This window comes from Chiroxiphia lanceolata, chromosome 1 (genome assembly GCF_009829145.1).
Source record: "Chiroxiphia lanceolata isolate bChiLan1 chromosome 1, bChiLan1.pri, whole genome shotgun sequence".
In the NCBI taxonomy this organism is placed as follows: domain Eukaryota; kingdom Metazoa; phylum Chordata; class Aves; order Passeriformes; family Pipridae; genus Chiroxiphia; species Chiroxiphia lanceolata.
In genome coordinates, this window is record NC_045637.1 from 137,691,284 (window position 1) to 137,707,571 (window position 16,288).

At 58.8% G+C, this 16,288-nt stretch overlaps 1 protein-coding gene across 1 annotated transcript; it reads left to right on the forward strand.

Moving 5' to 3' along the window:
• The first annotated feature begins 2,950 nt into the window (after nucleotides 1-2,950).
• PTF1A (pancreas associated transcription factor 1a) lies at nucleotides 2,951-4,228 on the forward strand. The gene is given in 3 exon segments (XM_032697146.1): nucleotides 2,951-2,984; nucleotides 2,987-3,574; nucleotides 3,691-4,228. Coding segments are annotated over 3 exon segments (825 nt in total). The 3' UTR covers nucleotides 3,894-4,228.
• Nucleotides 4,229-16,288: the final 12,060 nt, after the last annotated feature.

Here is a 16,288-nt window from a genome sequence, read left to right on the forward strand (position 1 = left end):
GCCCTTGAGAGAAGGCTGGTGGCAGAGGTTTTGCGGAAAAGAGCTTGTTTTGGGGTTTTACTCCTCCTCAGGATCTGGCGGCACTTAGCCTGTCTGACCTGGGCAAAATGCTGCAAGATGGGCTATGAGTCAGCGCAGGAGTGTGTGTGTATGTGAGCCTGTGTGTCTCGAGTGGGTGCAGCGATATCAGGAGTCACTCGACAAGGTTTGCTCATCAGCTTTCAACTGCCCGACTCCAGCCAGAGTGTGGCAGGAGCAAGGACTCGCCACCCCATAGGTGATGACTCCTTGGGCATGCAAGAGAGGGAACAGAGCCAGCTCCGTGGCCCGGAAATTCCCCCGAAATCACCTCAGTGTTGCTAGGGTTTTGTTTTCTTCTTCTTCCGTGTGTTTCGCGGTACATGGATCCGAGAGGGATGCGCGGTATATGTCAGATTTATACTTGTGTTTCTGGCTGTGGTGCTCCACCCGTAGCGTTCATTCCCCGCCTGCACTCATGCCAGGCAGGGTGGGAAGGAGCTGGCCCATTTGCTTTTGGAAAAGGAGATTGTCCTGCCGCAGGCGCGGCCCGGCCACAGTGGAGAAGAACAGGGCTCGCTTTCAGGTGCATATCAGGGGGACAATAGGACCGCGGGCAGGGGCACAGGGACGTCACCTCGGCAGCGCAGCACAACTGTGGGACCGGCTGTGGATGAGCTGGCGGCTCCCGGGGGCCGTGGGGATGCAGGGGTGGTCGTGGGTCGTGGGCTTCCCCGGACTACGCGGCACTTCCACTCCCCCTAGCAGCCTCAAGGGCTGGGCACGGCATGTCCCTGTCCTGCTAGCAGCGCCTCACGCCCGGCTGCCGTGGAGTCGCCAAGCATTTGCCCTCCCAGCACTGAAAGCGCAAAGGAGAGACAGGGATGCTCGCGTTGTAAGGGGGCAGCGCGGCCCCCCGGGAAGCCCCGGGGCGGGGAAGGGGAAGCATCGCTGCTCCCTGCGGTGCGGAAGCTCTGTTTGCTCTCTCAGATGGGTCTTTCGTCTCGGTGGGACAGGGCTGTTCGGAAGTAGCGATCCGAGGGCGAGGGATGACTGCCAATCTACGGCTGGGGACGCCGAGAGGCCTCCTGGCCGTCGTGCTCCGTGCCACTCGGAGCGGTCCCCACCAAGCTCCAGTGGGCAGCGAGCTGGGCGGGAGCCAGCCATGTGCCCCGGCCGCACGGCATGTCAGCAGCAGCTCTGAGCGGAATGAACATGGTCACAGCCCAGGAGACCGAGGGAAGGGATTATTCCCCGCGCTCGACGCTCGTGAGGCCGTATCTAAGAACTGCGGGAGGTTTTGGGACAGCCGCTGCAGCAAACAGCCGTGAGAGGTGAAGGGCCGACGAGGCAGAGGAAGCTGGAGCAGCTGCCCGGGGCGGGAAGGCTGAAGGAGCAGGACTGGCTCAGCCTGGGCAGAGGCGGTGTCGGAGGTATCCCGCAGCACTGCGGGCATGGGCATACAGAAAACTGGCTCTTGACAGAGGTGCATGGTGCGAGGTTGAGGAACGATGGGCATGAATGGAAACAGGAGTCCGGACGCCGAGGTCCCTGGTCCCGCTCTCCGGCTGGAGGTGAACAGGAAGCCGCATCGCCGTTGCATGGTCCCTCTGTGGACCACTCTCTCAGTTTACTCGTCCCGGGACGGGTGGCAGGTGCTCCCCGGCCACGCGTGGGCGCATTCCTGGCTTCGCGCAGAAGTCTCCACCTTCCCTTCTCGTTTTTTCTCGTGGTCCGTCTGCAAGAGGGACTTTCTAAGTTGTTCTTGCAAAGCTCTTTGTTCCCTCCCATGACTCACGCGTTTCCCTGCCGTTATCACGGCGATGTCAGTGCCTTTGAAGTCGAGTCATTTATTACTTTCCCGGAGCTGGCCCTGTCTTGCTCTGCTGATAGAGCCGGGTATGCTTCCACTCGGAGTTTGATCTCTGCCCGCGCTGGTGGCACACTGGAAAGTCACTTTCGATAAACCTCGACAGACTCTGCCGGACAAACTATTGCAGCGCTAATGACAGAGATAATCCTCTCCTAATCTGCCGAGTAATCCATTTCACCCCAGTGAGAATTTTTAAGGCTTTAATCAGTGAGAGTCAGTTAGGGAATTATTAACAGAGACTCCGCCGAGCAAGCTTGTCCGGAGAGGGCAGTGGAAGAGGGAAAAGGAAAAACGCAACAGGGCCCAATGAGGTCAAAATCGATGCATGGCCGGGCGCAAGAGCTGACGTGATGTATTTTGATGTTACGATAGAATTGCCTTCGGTTCGAACGCCGCGAAAAACCCCGCGCCATCGATCCCCCCTATGCCCACTCCGACTGGCGGTCCCGGGGGAGCGGGGAAAGCGCTGTGGGTGAGATGCGCGGGGGCGGTGCCTCCCGGTGCCGCGAGGGAGCGAGGCTTTGCCCGTTACGGCCAAGGCGCGCCTTTCGGCAGGCGGATCCCGAGCAGAGGTGCCGAGGCGGACCGCGGCTTCTCTCGCCCGACGTGCGGGGAGCGGCGGTCGCAGCGGCCGCGGCGGGGCCGGGCGGGGGCTCTGCCGGGCTCTGCCGCTCCCCCCGCTCGGTGCCGGTGCCGGCGCCGCCCCCGGCCCTCGGGGGCTCCGCGGGGTCCCCCCGGCGGGGGGCGCGGCCCCCCCGGCGCGCGCTGATTGGCTGGCGGCGGCGGCCGGCGGCACGCGCCCGGCCATGTCGTTATAAGACCCCTCGCGTGCCGGCCCGCGGCGCCAGCGGCTCCGGCCTCCTCCCGCCGCAGCGGCCGAACGGCCCGGCCTCCCGCCACCCAGGGGCGGGCAGGGGCGGGGGCCCCGCCACCGCCGGGGCGCCTCGGCCCAGCGGGCCGGCGACAGCGGCTGCGGGCGCGTCCCCCGCGGGGCTGCCCCCCTGCCCCGTCCCGCCCCGTCCCGTCCCGTCCCCGTCCGCGCCCGGGGTCGGGCGAAGCATGGAGGCTGTGCTGCTGGAGCACTTCCCCGGGGGCTGGACTCCTTCTCCTCGCCCCCCTACTTCGACGAGGAGGACTTCTTCTCCGAGCCGCCCCCGCGGGATGCGCTGGCCGCCGACGGGCTGCTGGAGCCGGACGTGGACTTCCTCAGCCGGCAGCTGCAGGAGTACTACCGCGACGGCGGCGACCCCGAGGGCGGCTACCGCTGCCCGGCGCCGGCCGCCGCCTTCCCGCCGTCGCCCGCCTCGCCCGGCTTCGCCTACGAGTGCTGCGGGGCGGCGGGCGCGGCGCTGCTGTCCCCCGGGGGGCGGCTCCAGGCGCTGGGCTCGGCCAAGCGGCGGCGGCGGGTGCGCTCCGAGGCGGAGCTGCAGCAGCTCCGCCAGGCCGCCAACGTGCGGGAGCGGCGGCGGATGCAGTCCATCAACGACGCCTTCGAGGGGCTGCGCTCGCACATCCCCACCCTGCCCTACGAGAAGCGCCTCTCCAAGGTGGACACGCTGCGCCTGGCCATCGGCTACATCAACTTCCTCAGCGAGCTGGTGCAGTCCGACCTGCCTCTGCGCAGCGCCAGCAGCGAGAGCTCTAGCCAGCCCAAGAAAATCATCATCTGCCACCGCGGCACAAGTAAGTGGCGGGCCGGCACGGCCCGGTACGGCCCAGCGCAGCCTGAGTCCGCGCTCCGCAGGAATGCCGGTCCCAGCAATAACCCCTTGCCTTCCTTTCTCCCCCCTGTCCCCCAGGATCTCCCTCCCCGAGCGACCCCGACTACGGACTCCCCCCTCTGGCCGGTCACTCGCTGTCGTGGACTGATGAAAAGCAGCTCAAGGAACAAAACATCATCCGGACAGCCAAAGTGTGGACCCCCGAGGACCCGCGGAAGGTGAACAACAAACCCTCCGTCAACGACATCGAGAACGAGCCCCCCTTTGACTTCGTGGCGTGAGGCGCCGCGCGGGTGGTCCCCATCCCCGCCCTCTCTGTACATGATGTATGTAGAGACCTATATTGTAAATGGAATTTAAGATTCAGACTCTAAGGGCAATCAACTTTATTTATCTATTTATTATGGAGTAGTGATAATGAGGTAGAATCGTCTGTTTTGATTATATAATTTATATAATTTATCCTGATTTTTTTTAAGATATGCAATAGGTTTATTCCACCAGCACCTTTTTTTTTCTTGGGGGAGGGAAATATACCAGAACCTGTGAAAATAATTTATTGCCGCACGTGGACTCTTCCTGTGTTTGTTAATAATAAACCGAATTATTCCTTGTGGAGCAATGTATTTGTGGGAAGCGGCTGCCGAGAGCCCCACCACATCCCGAGGATGAACTCCCGGCTTGGTCCCCAGGCGGGTTGAGCCCCGGGACCCAGTGGCACCCTCGGCCCAGATGCTGACTCCACTCTGCCCCATCGCCGTCTCAGGCTGCTCTTATAGCACCGGGGGGACGGGGACGGGAGGGGGCATACTTTCCCCTTCTCTCCTCCCCTTTGACGTCCTCTCCTGAAGTGCTTCCAACTGATGTCTTTGTCTACCTCTAGGAGGTCCCCTCCTTTCAGTGCCTCTGCACTGCTTGTGGTTTCCAGCTGGAAGATCCGAGCCCCCAAACACCAACTTTGCGAGGGTGTGTGTACCCCGCCGCCACCTTGTACCCCCGACCCCGCCGCTATGGGAATGGGTGCTCCGTCCGGAGCCGCACAAAACTGTTCCCAAAAGTGCCGGTGAGGGAAGGGCCAGGCTTGGGGGCCGGGCAGGCTTGGTTCCCGCGGATATGTGGCTCCGCGCCGGGATCCTGTCGGCTGCCCCGAGCCTTCCGCGGTTCTTGCATCGGCTGCGCCTGGGAAACACTCCTCGCCCTGGGGATGCCGCTAGTAGCGGGGAGGGGCCAGGGGTATGGCAAAGCCATCGTGCAACTGGTGGCAGAATCGCTCTAGTAGCCCCAGCTCAGCGTGCCCGGCTGCGGAGCAGACGGCTGTGCTGCACCTGCCCGGGGGTGAGGGGTGGGGGCGGCAGGGGCCGGTCGGGCCGGGGGCTGCAAGTGCTCCCGGCGGGGGTGGAGAGGGGGGCGGCCCGGGGCTGGGGCGGGGGGCTCGGCCCGGCGCCGCAGGTGCTAATTTTCCCGTGGCACCCGCGGCTCAGCCCCGATGGCTCGGCCCCCGGCAGAGTCCCAGATGCCCGGCCCGGCCCACGGCCGGAGCAGAGCTGTCCCTGCGCAGTGCCCAGGCGGATGGGAACGGCCCTGGTGAGCCAAGGTATAATTATAACTCATCATATACTGTACATCTTTCCCTCTCCCTCCTTTTTTTTTCAAAGCTGCCGCAAAGTGGGAGCAATATGTTGCATGCATGCTAATTGCATTAACCTAGTTAGACACATTTAGTTCCCTAGAGCGGATGGCATGGATCTATTCCAATAGCAATTAGAGGAGCTACTTACCCACACAAACACGCCGAGGCTGGGCCGGGGCGGGGGTTGGGGGGGGGGTCATTGCTTTTTTATTTGCTCACTTTTCTTGTGATCCCGGGCTGCGACGGGGCTGACCAGCCGCAAGCCTCGCCCCGTCCGGCAGCGGGCGGGAGGCGGACGGCACCGGTGTCATTGAACTTAAACGGGGCTCTTTGAGAGAGAAAAAGAGCCGACCTATAATTCGATCTTGTCCTGTATTAGGACCTCATTAAACACAGAAAGTCGCTTTTGCACAAATGCTTCCATCAGGCATGTAATCTCATTACACTCATTAGAAAGTCAAATGTTAGTCGGACTTCAGCTTAATTATAAGTTATGGAAGTGTTGTACCGTTTCCTTCTGTGTATAGCCTCGTCCGTCTCAATTGGCTTTGGTGATGCAGTCCCCCACAATTAAAACACTACAATCATTGTTATGTGGCACCTTTTCTTTGGCGTGCCACTTTTTTGTGATTCAATGCTTCAACACATCCTTTAGTATGGTGCAGATGAAGCGGAAGAGCCGGCCTTCGCATGTAAAGCACCAGGGTCTCTATCTTGTCACTCTCCCGTCTTGACTTGGCAAGTCCCTTTAAATTCAATCTTCAAAGAGACTGACAGCTCCTTTTGACTGACTCATCATCCATTCACCCCAGCGCCGCGCTCCTGCGACAAAATCCGCCGCACAGGGCAGGAGGGAACTGCCTGTGCAGGTCCCCTCGTCCGGAGGCACCCGGAGGGACTCGCGGCACCCGCAACTCTGGTTTTGCGGCACCTGCAACTCGCAGGTTTTGCGGCAGCCTTGGGGGGTTTGCTGGTGGGCAGCACGGCTCGGCGCGGTACGGACCAGCGTGAGGAAGGCGCGACTGACAGCCACGAAACCCCGGTTCTCAGCCGCCTGCCACTCCTCCTCCCCGCGGCCGTGAGCTGCACCTTCCAGCGCTGCCCACCGAGGCGCCGCGGCCAAGGGTTCCCCACCTCCCTGCCCCGTTCCCGGAGCCCCCGCCGCCCGCCTGAAACCTCGCCCCGGCTCCCCCGGGGGCCGCCCCTCCGCGGCCGCACTGCCCCGACGGCACTGGGGAGGGGGGGCGGAGAGGCCTGCCCGGGTCCCAGGACTGTCCCGCCTCTCTCCCCCCCCCCCCCTCCGCCCCCCCATCCCCAGCACCGCAATCCCCGCGGGGGCTGCAGAGCGGTGTAGAAGAGGACAAAACGGGGGAAAAGCCCCAGCCCCTCTTGGGATGGGCGGGAATGTTAGGGGCACTTGCAGGCTTTTCGCTTCCCGCAGGCTCCCAGGACGGAGGGGCGGGCTTTAGGTGTGCGGGCTGATGCTATCCTTCCGTGGCCAGCATCACTCGTGATGCTCCAGGTGAAAAGACTATTTGATTGTCCGAAATGGGCAATACCCCATTAAAAAAACAATAGCGAGCCCCTCCCCAAAACCAAAAACCACCAACAACAAACAAAACCCAGAAAACAACAACCCCCCACCTAAGCCTGAAAGACGGGAAGCGTCAGACCGCTCGCCTGCACACCCAGCAAGGGGATGGGAAGGCGTGCGTGACTCCTCGGCAGCGCTGTGCGCAGGCAGGGACTGCCGTGGGCACTGTGAACCCGTCCCGCCGCGGTTCCCAGGGCCTCTCATCTGCCGGCAGTCGGGCGAGCGCCCTGCGAGGCGCGGGGCGTGAAGCCTCCCCAGCTCGGGATCTCATCCCTCTTTCATTCACGCATCTCTCGCTGGCACCGAGTACCAGCTGCGAGGTCGAACAAACACCAGTTGAGTGTCCCCTGGTAAACCTCCCGCTTTCCAAAGCATCCCGCAGCCGGTGGGAATGGTCCTAAATAACTCCACAACAAACCGCGCTGCTGAGACCTGGAAGCGTGGGCGGGAGCCGATTCCCACGACGGGGCCGGGGTCTGGTCAACAGGTGCTCGGGTTTGGCGGAGGGCGCCGGGGGAGCCCGGGGAGGCAGAGCCTCCGCTGCCAGAAAGCAGCCTGCTCCGGCGCCTCCGGCTTTACATGGCGTGGAAGCCGCAAACAATCGCAATGATATCTTTATTGCTAGGTTCATGTCCTGGGCTATAACATATCAATCCCTGTCGTGGTTCTCTCGGATGCACCTGGTATTTCAAACTTGTTCTTTTTGTGCTTCTGGGTCCTGGACTGCAGCTGCCTAAAGCGAGCAAAGAGAGAGGCCCTTACAATGTGTCCAAGACGTGTTGGCATGGTTTGCTTGTCTTTAATGTACCATTAACTATTGTCTTTACACAATATGGGAACTGTAAAGCATGACATGTGTTATAATAAAACACATTTTCAACGATACACTTGGACTAGGCGCTGGGATGCAAGCAAACAAACAGGCCCAAATCTTGTTTTGTCTCCCTCGCTAAGCCTACTGGCAATTAAACTTAAGACCACTGCTTTCCCCTGATCAGCCAATTAAATTTTATGTCTCCTAATTTTTCACATAGAAAAAAAGTCTCGGTGCCGGCCCCTAAAGACATTGATTTTCTTGCTATCACCTGGCGCTCAGACCTTAGTTCCATTTATCAAGAAGGGAAACGTCAGGCGTTACATAAAGTGACTCTGTTACCATAAGGCTCTCACCATCCTGCCCTATTGTTTTCCCTTGTTAATAACTCATTACCAGGATTTAACAAATCAACCATTACATATGTTTTGTGTCTCCATATTTTGATCCGTACGATTAAGCAGATGTTACGATTGAAAATTGAAAAGTCCAAGGCTACTCTCGTCTGAAAGAAAGAGGGCAGCCTCAAACAACGAGCTAACAATGAGATTCAGAAGATCTTCAGAAAAACATTTACGACCAATAAACAGACTCCAACCTGCTCCATTTCAACCATTGTGCGCCTTGGGGGAATAATTAAGTTGAATAGGAAGAGGTCCGCGGGGTTTTCAATGCCAAGCCCACAGGTGCGGGGTGGCACGATGAATGATCCGCCTGATTTTTGCCAGGCTCAAGGGCCCTTCTCCTGGCCGGGCGAGCAGATACGAAATATTGTCATTTCTTTTAATTCACAGCGTTACTCTCAGGGCGAACAAAGGGGCGGGGGATGAATGGCTCCGGCTGCAGGCGAGGCGCGCCCGGCCGCCGCTGGCCTCTCCGGAGACCGCCCGGCGGGGACGAGCGCGCCGCCGCCGCCGCGCCCGGGGCCCGTCTCGGCGGGCACGGGGGGGTGTCCGTGCCCCCCGCGCCGCCGCCGCCCCCCCCGCGCCGCTCCCCTCCCGCGGGCGCCCCGGCCCCGCGCCGCCCCCGCGCCCCGCACCGCCGCGCGCCTCGACGCGGGGACGGACCCCGCGCGGGCGCACGTGCGCCCCGCCGCTCCCCGCCGCTCCCCGCGCCGCCGCCGCACACGGGAAGGGCCGGGCGGGGCGGCCCCGGGCCGGGGGCGGCTCCCAACTGAAGCCCCCGGTGCGGACCCGCCGCCGTCGGGGCCCTGGCGAGCGATAGCGGGCGGCGGCGGCGGGGCTCTCCCGCCCGCCGACTCGCGTTGCGCATGGAGGTCTCCAAGAGGGGGCCCGGCTGCCGGGTGCCCCCGCGGGCCAGGGCGGCGCCGCCCCTGAGCAGTGGCCGCGCCGGGGGCGGCCCCGGGGGGGGCCTCGCGAGGAGCCGCCGCGTCGCGTCGCGGGGCCCTGTCTGGCGGCGGCCACGCCGAAAGGAGCGGGGCTCCCCCCGGGCGGCCCCTGGGGCGGCGACGCCGGCTCCAGAGGCAGCGCTCGGCTCTCCGTCTGCGGGCGCAGTGCCCGATCGGGCGGCCTGGAACCGGCCCCCGGGGGGCCCCGCGGGAGCGCCCGCCCCCTGCCTGCCTCGGTCCCCGCACCCCTAGTCTCCGCCTCCCGCCCCAGACCCCGCTTTCCCCGTGCACCTGCTCGGCGCAACCTGTAACGCCGAGCGGCTTGGAGAAGGCAGGGGAGGCCCTGCCCCGCCGCGCCAGCCCCGCTCTGGGCGCTCCGCCGGGCAGCGCCGGGATGCTGAAAGGTTCGGGTCGCTCTGCCCGGCCCGGCCCTGCCCCACCCGGACGGACCGTGGCCGCCCTGGTCCCCCCGATCCTCGCAGCCCCGGGATTCCCAGTTGGAACGGCGTGGCCCGAGCCTCCAGCTCCGCCGTGCGGAGGCTGCCCGCCCCCCGGGGACGGGCAGCGCGGCGGGGTCGCACGAGTGGGACCGTCCCGCCGCCACTACCCTGCGCCCCGACGGGGTCCCGAACCTTCTGCCGCCGCGGGGCGCGGGGAGAGGGCCAAGCGGAGGGGATTCCTAGGCGGCGGAGCTCCGCACCCGCCGGGCGAATGAAGGCGGCTTCCCCTTCTGGGAAATGTATCCGCCCAGAGCCTCGACGGCTGCCCTGACCTCCAAGTTCACGGGGGGCCGGGACCGGTTCAGGGCGCCCGCGTATCGGCCCCGTGGAGAACGATGTCCCGGGCGAGAGCCACGTCTCGGACCCGGACGTCTCCCTCACTGATGGCGGGGGAGGACTCCCCCAGGGCGGGACGGGCACCTTCGACGGCGCCGACCCCCACCCGGGCGACCACACTGAAGCGAGAAGTGGCCCGAGGCGCGTTGGGGCGATTGGGAAGCACCCCTGCGGTCCCAGCGAGACTCCCAGAGCCTCTCTGGTGCCTGACAGCGGCCGGCCGGCTCGGGATGGCAATGTTCTGGGGAAAGGGGGAAAAGAGGGAAACTTTGGGGAGTGTCTGGACAGATTGTGCCCGCCAGCGTGGGGAGGGCGGTCGGCGGGGCGGGGGATGCGTGGAGCACTGCGGCCCCCCCTCGGCGGAACGCAGCCCGCGACACTGACCTTCCCGCGGGGGGGACCGGCGCGTCTTTCACGGAATTAGCCGCACAGGCGTCTCGCTATAACTTTTGTTCCTCGCCACCACCCGGACACACCGCACCCGCTCCGCCGCCAGCCCGTCCCGTCCCGTCCCCGACGGCTTTCCCGTGCCCTGCCCTGACAATGAGCGAAATGCATCACTGTCACCGGGCGCGGGTGACAGATGAGGCAAAGGCGCGGAGCCCTCGCCAAGGTCAAGTTGAAGATGCCGGTGGTGGTGCGGTCGCCGCCGGTCGAAGCTGAACACGACCTTCGCGGGGGCCTCTCCGACGTTGTATCTCTACCTCCTCCCCTTCCCCTTCTCCCCTTGGGCTTTGACAGCCGTTTCTGTGGGGGCTTGCGGGGCCGGGGCGCTGCGCGGGGCTGTGCGGGGCGGGGGGGGGCACAGAATGCCGGAGCTCCGGGCCCTGCGGGGCCGAGTCCAGCTAAGCCGCGCCGTTCTGGGCTGGGCCGGGGCGCAGAGCTCCGGCCGCGGACACAAGCGCGGTTGACGGGTTGAAATAAACTGCTAAACGCTCTGGGATGAGTTTTATCCCGCGTTCAGCAAAAGTTTTCCAAACGGAGTCTGGTTAAACAAACAGCCCTGTTCCCGCTCCCGCTCTCCCTCACTCTGTGATGATTGATATTTTTTATTCAGCCAACTTTTATTTACCTTGCAAAAATCTTGGGGACAAATGTGATAAATTACAGATATGCAAATTTCTTTGAATGGCGTTGTAAGTGTGTCTCGATGGAGCTGAATAAGTCCTTGCAAGTCGGTCTGCGCGCACTCAGGACCCCAGGGAGCTGATCAAAGCACCCTTTCTCTTTCATCCCCAGTATTCTCCTCCAAACTATTTCGATACAATATGTTTCCATGATGCACTTAATGTGCTAGGGACACAGAACTCATTACAACCTAGCTAGTTCTGCCGACCCCTTTGTTCAGAGGCATAAAGTTAAAAAAAAGGAGGGGTGGAGGGGGGGAGCTCTGCTAGTTGCCAGCTTTCTGAAATGTTAAAGCATGCGTCATTTTTCACCAGGTCTCGTCTTGATATCCTCAAAAGACAAACTATGAAACCGGCCTCAGCCCTTTCTGGCATTAATTACGCTGCTGTCCAGCCGATCTGTTTTTCCTATTATATGCATTTCTCAGCAGGGATTTTTTTTTTTTTTTTTGCAAGACTAATGCAGCTGCAAGTCGAAGTATGAATGCGTTGTATCGGTATAGAAAAAAAAATAAGCGGAAAGGCCTGAAAAAGATGTCAAAGTCTATGCTGATATTTTTCTTGCTTGCCCCATGTTTGAAGCAGTGGCTTTGGAAAAGAGTTTTGGATCGCCCTGTTGCATTAATTGGTTTTACTTCGAATTATAAGCTTCTTAGAAGGGAAAAATCTCAGCCGGAGGCTGCTGGAAGCAGGTTACATGTTTACTGAATGCCGATGCGTCCAACAAATCTTTTCTCACCAGGGAAACGCTTCAAAGTATTTGGGGAAATAGCTGGAAATTAGTAGACGCGCATTCAGGGCGATCCATTTCAAACCCACGGCGAGGTGGCGACTCTTTGGGGAAGTGACTCCAGCAGGATGACAGTAAGAAATAAACTCTATTTCAGCGGATGGCGCGTTTGTTTACAGGGTTGATTGGTTGACGGAAATGGCTGGCAGCCAGTTCTGGGAAAGATTCCAGACCTGACTCCGATTAACCCTCTCTGGTGAAACTCTGCTGGAAACCAACTCACCAGCAATTGCCATTAATCTACTTACTAATTAAGCCAATTCATTTCTAAAGGAGAAAAATTCCTTTCTTTGGCCAAACTGATGGGAGGAAATTTGAAAGAAGCGCCAAACTGTGTAACTGTAATTCAGCCAAGGACTGCTAAAACAAGGTGTTGATATATAGCTGGAGATTTAAAACAAGTTTCTAGGGCAACAATCCTTTGGAGACGGTGGTATATAGTGCACAGTAGATGAAGCTCGAATAATGGTGGACTACAGTGTGCAATTGTACGGACATTGGTTGGAACCAGGACTGCTTTTCCCAATTAAGCCGTTCAAGGCTTTTACTCCTAATAATTTATCCGCCCCATTTTAACGTTTCAGGCTTTGGCGACAGCTACAAAGAGCGTCTCTGCCGGACCCAGAGAACACGGTCATAGCATCATAGAAAATCCTGAGTTGGAAGGGACCCACAAGAATCGTAGAAGTCCAACTCCTGTCTCTGGACAGGACAACCCCAAAAATCACACCATGTGCTTCGAAAGCATTGTCCAAACGCTTCTTGAGCTCTGGCAGTCTTGGTGCTGTGACCAGTTCTTTGGTTGTGGAACTTGACGTCAAACTTTTGCCGGGTGTTGGCGACAACACCTCAGCTCCCCTCGCCCCGGGGCCCAGTAAGACACAGGGACACACTCTGCCCTCACAGTACTCTGTGCCAGCGAGGACCTGCCTGGGATCCCCACGGCAAAGTGGTGTCCCGGTGCTGTCGCTCCGGAGGCTCTCAGAGAGGCCGGGGCGTATTTTACTGAGGTTGCATCTTTAGGTAAGCAACGTTTAGCTCCTAAAAACACGACTCAGGATGGGGAGGTGAGTCCCAGGGGGACCCGGCCGCTGGCCGAGGCCGCAGTGAGCTGGCCCCGAGCACAAGGTGTTTTTTTTTTTTCAGAGGAAGCCACCACACCTTGCGCTGCCGGCAGCAGGGCACCTGCTAGGTGAGGAAGAGTGGTGAGGAAGAACTTCACTCTTCGACTCGGCACCTGCAGGAGGAGGAGCAGCCCCCATCTGCCTGCCCTGTCTGCCAGCCCCGCCGCCAGCATCCCTGCCCGCCCCAGCCCTCGGGGCCTGACTCGAGCCCTGTCAAGGGCGCCCGCCATCCCGGGTAGACCCTTCACCGTTCACTTTTCCCTCTCACACCCCCGTGCCCCGCCGCTATTCCCTCCCCAGCGCCTTTCTCTGTCCCACACCACTCTCAGAGCAGCCCCGTCGCGGCCGGAGGCGGGGGACGGCTGCCCCCCGTCTTGTCCCGTCGGTGCCACCGCTGATAGGCAGCGCCGACATTCCCAAAGCAGTGCTGAGGGTGCGGGACCTATGGCAGGCACGGAGCGGGCAAGGGAAGGGCCGGTGCCCAGCCTCGAGCCACGGAGCTCGCCCGGACCCGCGTCCCCCACACCCCCAACAACCGGGCTGGGTGGATGAAGGGCACCGCCCCCCGGGGTATATGGCGTGTGAGAGACGACGCATTCAAGAGAGGATAGTTTAAAATCGGTGTAACTGTTACCTCGTGTTTAGTTGTTGTTGTTTATTTGTTTTGGGTTTGTTTTATTCAGGTGCGCGGCGGCGAAGGCAATCGCAAGAGAAACAAATTAAACGTTCGGCGGAGCCGTCTCCGAACAAGGCGGCGGTGGTCAAAGCGCTCGGCAGGAGGTAGGAGGATGCTGAGCCCTGGACATGAACAAACCACCCTCCCAGAAAGAAGCAGCCTCATGTCATTGCACTAAAATGACAAGATCTCATGAAACACACGGTAATACCACCAAATGATAACAGCAGAACTATGGACACAACCTGGAGAGGAATGGGGAAACATTTCCTCCAGCAGCTGAGGCCAAAACTTAGCAGGTGCTGTAGGTAATGTGCTATGCCTTCGTATCTCAAGCAAACACTCAACTCTTCGTTTAAGTTTCTCTCTGAGATCATAAAAAATAGGATGCAATATCCTAAAAAGACTAATGACATTTCACAGGTAATGCAATTTAGAAAGAAACACTTCCATGTTTTCTTTTCCAACAATGTGCATTTTTGTAAACTGCTATAAATTGCAATTCAAAAGCCCTGATCTCGCCATCCCCAATCATTTTTTATACTGATCAAATGAATGCAGATACTCCCATTTGGGAGGGGCGACATGACATTTCACTTGGCAGTTCTAAACAGGTCACGGACCTTTCACAGACCCTAAGGCAGTGGGAGGGAGCTTTTTACGAAACCGTGTAACCAAATCAAACCAATGGTTACCCCTTTTCAATACCATTGGAATGGTTTGCACAATGCTATTCACATAGCAGCAGAGAAACTGAAAGGATGGTCATCCAATGGAAATTTCTTTTCTTTTGTTTAAACTTGTGGAGCTCCAAAAAAAAATACTGGAAAACAATTACTTTTTGTATGACAAAAAGCTAAACACTTCTACGTACAGCCGTACGTGTACACCAGGGCCTTCGGCGCGCCTGGATGTTTATACAGATATAGTCACACATCTGTGTGTGGGGATGTACATTTACTGGAGATGTTGCTTTGTTTGAAGCCATAGGCACAAAGACACAACATGGCTGCCCTGGAGATGACCTATTGCTTTCAAGTTGCTTGAACACATCAGAATTTCTATTGTTGAGGTTGATTAATTGAAACTGATAAGTTACCATGAATAAAGATTGTTTTTCTGTTTAATGTGGTGGGCCTGATTTGGTAAATGCTTCATTCATGTAGCCTTGCAGTGCAGCATATGGGCAAGATTCATTCAGTATCGCAAACATATACAATTTATTATGCCTGTATGGTCACAGCCAAAAGGCCTTTCTATTTTAATGACAAACTTTGAATGAAAAATTCCATTTAAAGAGTCACTAACATTAAGTGCGGCTTTGTAATTTATTCCTGTTGCCGGCTGCCAGTGAATCGAGCTCTTGGAAAAGCGGAGACGCGGCGGGCAGGGCCGGCAGCGCCGTACTTCGGGGCCAAGCAGCCGCTCCTCGCAGGCCTTGGCTGGCCCACGCGTGGCGAGGATGCTCCACCACCCCGTGTGTCACACCCTGCAGCTAAAACTCATCGCCGTCGAGCCGCGGCGCCGTCGTCGCCTCCCCGCGCTGTCCTGGACGGGGCGGACGAGGGACCAGCGCCTCCTCTCCGGGTAAAACATCCTATGGGCCCACGAATGCCTCTGCCTGAAGCAGGAGGTGTCAGGAACGCCGTGTCCAACCGGCCCTGCCCCCGCTGCCGGAGGAGTCGCACGCCGAGGGCCGCGGTGCCATCCCTGCGCCCCGCCTGGGCTCAGGCTCCCAGAACCGTGGTACGGCACGTGTGGGCGGCCGGCGGCTCATGGGGGGCTTTCCGCATCCCCACGGAGCGCAGCTCAGCCCCGGCGGCGGCAGGAAGGGCGGCGGGACGCTCGCAGATGCGAAGTGTCTCCCGTCGGCTCCGCAGGATGCCCTTCCCGGCCGCGGGTGCCACCGCGGGGGAGGTTACACGGAAAGGGCAAAGGAGAAACAAAAGACTTCGTCTTCCCTCAGGAGATTGTGTTGATGCTCAAGAGCGAAGTTAAGCACCGCAGCGGTCAAGGCGATTTTTGCCTCAACATTTTACACCCTAAGATTTCTCCTTCCCCGTCTCTGGCTGGGTAATCACCGTTTTAAAAAGTTTTCAGTATAGACGACTCTCAGCCTTGACATCGCTTCTGTTTAAAAAGCCCATGTCATTTTCTGCATCCTCTACTCTCAAGTTAAACAGCTCAAAACAACAACAAAACCTCACCCAATAGGGGAAAAAAGATCAAACTTGAAATGAAGATGTGATGAAGACCTGTCAGGAACAACTGTGTGGGGCAAATCACTACACTTCAGTCCACGTGGAGGGAGGTGGATCCTGTTCCTGTCTATTTGAGGGGATTTGTAAAGCAACATTTCCCAAAATCAGCATATTTGACAGACCAAGTAGAGTTTGTGCACCATCACAAATAAGCAATTAAATATGGGGGTGAAATTTATGAAAAATCCCTTGAAAGAGCCCTTTCAAGCATTTTTTTTAAAAATATGACCTCTTAACCTCTTCCTCCTCAATTGACAGAGTAATTTGAAACAGAAACAATGTAATCTATCAAAATAAGTTGTGTTACTTCTGTAAATCAGATATTTATGTTTGAGCTTTCTCTTACTGACAAGCTGTAAAGGCTCACTGTTATTCCAGGGCTTTATCTCTGAGATTCTTGTCTTTTCTGCTCATTAAGAGTCTGTCTACAGATTGCAAAGTCAATAGATGCAAACACCGGACTGTGAGAAAACTCT